Source organism: Sinocyclocheilus grahami, unplaced genomic scaffold (genome assembly GCF_001515645.1).
Source record: "Sinocyclocheilus grahami isolate Dianchi unplaced genomic scaffold, SAMN03320097.WGS_v1.1 scaffold2749.1, whole genome shotgun sequence".
Classification (NCBI taxonomy): Eukaryota; Metazoa; Chordata; class Actinopteri; order Cypriniformes; family Cyprinidae; genus Sinocyclocheilus; species Sinocyclocheilus grahami.
The window spans coordinates 36,703-37,758 of NW_015507927.1; the positions used below are offsets into that span (position 1 = coordinate 36,703).

Consider the following 1,056-nt stretch of genomic DNA (forward strand, 5'->3'; position numbering starts at 1 on the left):
TACATATATTTATTAGGTATGTCATGGTACGTTAGTTGTCAAACTGTCAAGTATCATTATCATTTGAATAATGTACCTCTCTTCATCTTGGGAATCATAGTCTGAATTTTTGTCCTTGTCCATAGTTTGTCTGAAACAAATTTAAAAAAAAAATCTACATTTAAATTAGATTAAATTTGCAATAGGCATAAAAACATTAAAAAGAGCCCAACATCACTACATGTCTAGCTGTAGGAAACAACACAATCAGTGTACAACCAATAGTCCTGAAAACTTCTACAGATAGTAATCATAAAAAAAGAAATGTCTCCACTTGCTTACATTATATGTATGCTATATACGGTAAATTCAACAAACAACTTTTATTAACAGCATGTACACCAATAAAATGTTTTTTTAAAAAGGAGCATCAAAACAAGGACAATAGAACAATAAAACAAGTCTGATTTTACCCACATTTAGTGCTTATTCTTCAATACTCAGCCAGGGCTGTTCCTTTCAAAAGTCCCATAAACCATTACAGCATATTATATATCCCTAAACCAGGAAGTCTAAGTAGTGTTCAATGATTGGTTACAAACATACTTTACCTTTTAAGGAAACTAATCAAACTAAGCTAGCATTTTATAAAAAAAACAAAACAAAAAACTCATGTTTTCACATGTTATCACATGGCCACTTTCCCACAATTCCCCCCTCCCCAACAGCTCCAAATGTCTATAAAACTTCCTCCTTTACCTCTTTGCCAGTTGCATATAATTAAATTATCCTCAGTTGTTATGCATTTTACCAATCTGCTTAAACATGCTTTCAAATATGTAATTAAACACAACAATAGGGAAAAATATCACAACTATGGTTTAAACAGCTAGTAAAAGACACATTGTTGGATTATCACACAAAGCAAAGCATCTATAATTATAGAAAACTTAAACTGATGATTTGTGCACATTTCATCCCAGCACCAAGCCTCCAGACCCTGGCCTGGCATTACTGATGTATACTTCTCTTTGTGAGTAGTGGTGTTATAAAATTTAAATCCTTCATTACAGATTT

General features: G+C 32.0%; 1 protein-coding gene across 1 annotated transcript in view; it reads right to left on the minus strand.

Annotated features, from left to right (window-relative positions):
• The window catches only part of LOC107575602 (interferon-induced GTP-binding protein Mx1-like), a 31,221-nt gene extending 30,726 nt beyond the window's left edge, over window positions 1–495 (minus strand). The window contains exons 1-2 of the mRNA XM_016261958.1: window positions 457–495; window positions 77–130 (exon numbers count right to left, since the gene is read on the minus strand). Of these exons, the coding sequence (XP_016117444.1) occupies window positions 77–123 (47 nt within the window). The 5' untranslated portion in view covers window positions 124–130; window positions 457–495. The remainder of the gene's footprint in view (window positions 1–76; window positions 131–456) is intronic.
• Window positions 496–1,056: the final 561 nt, after the last annotated feature.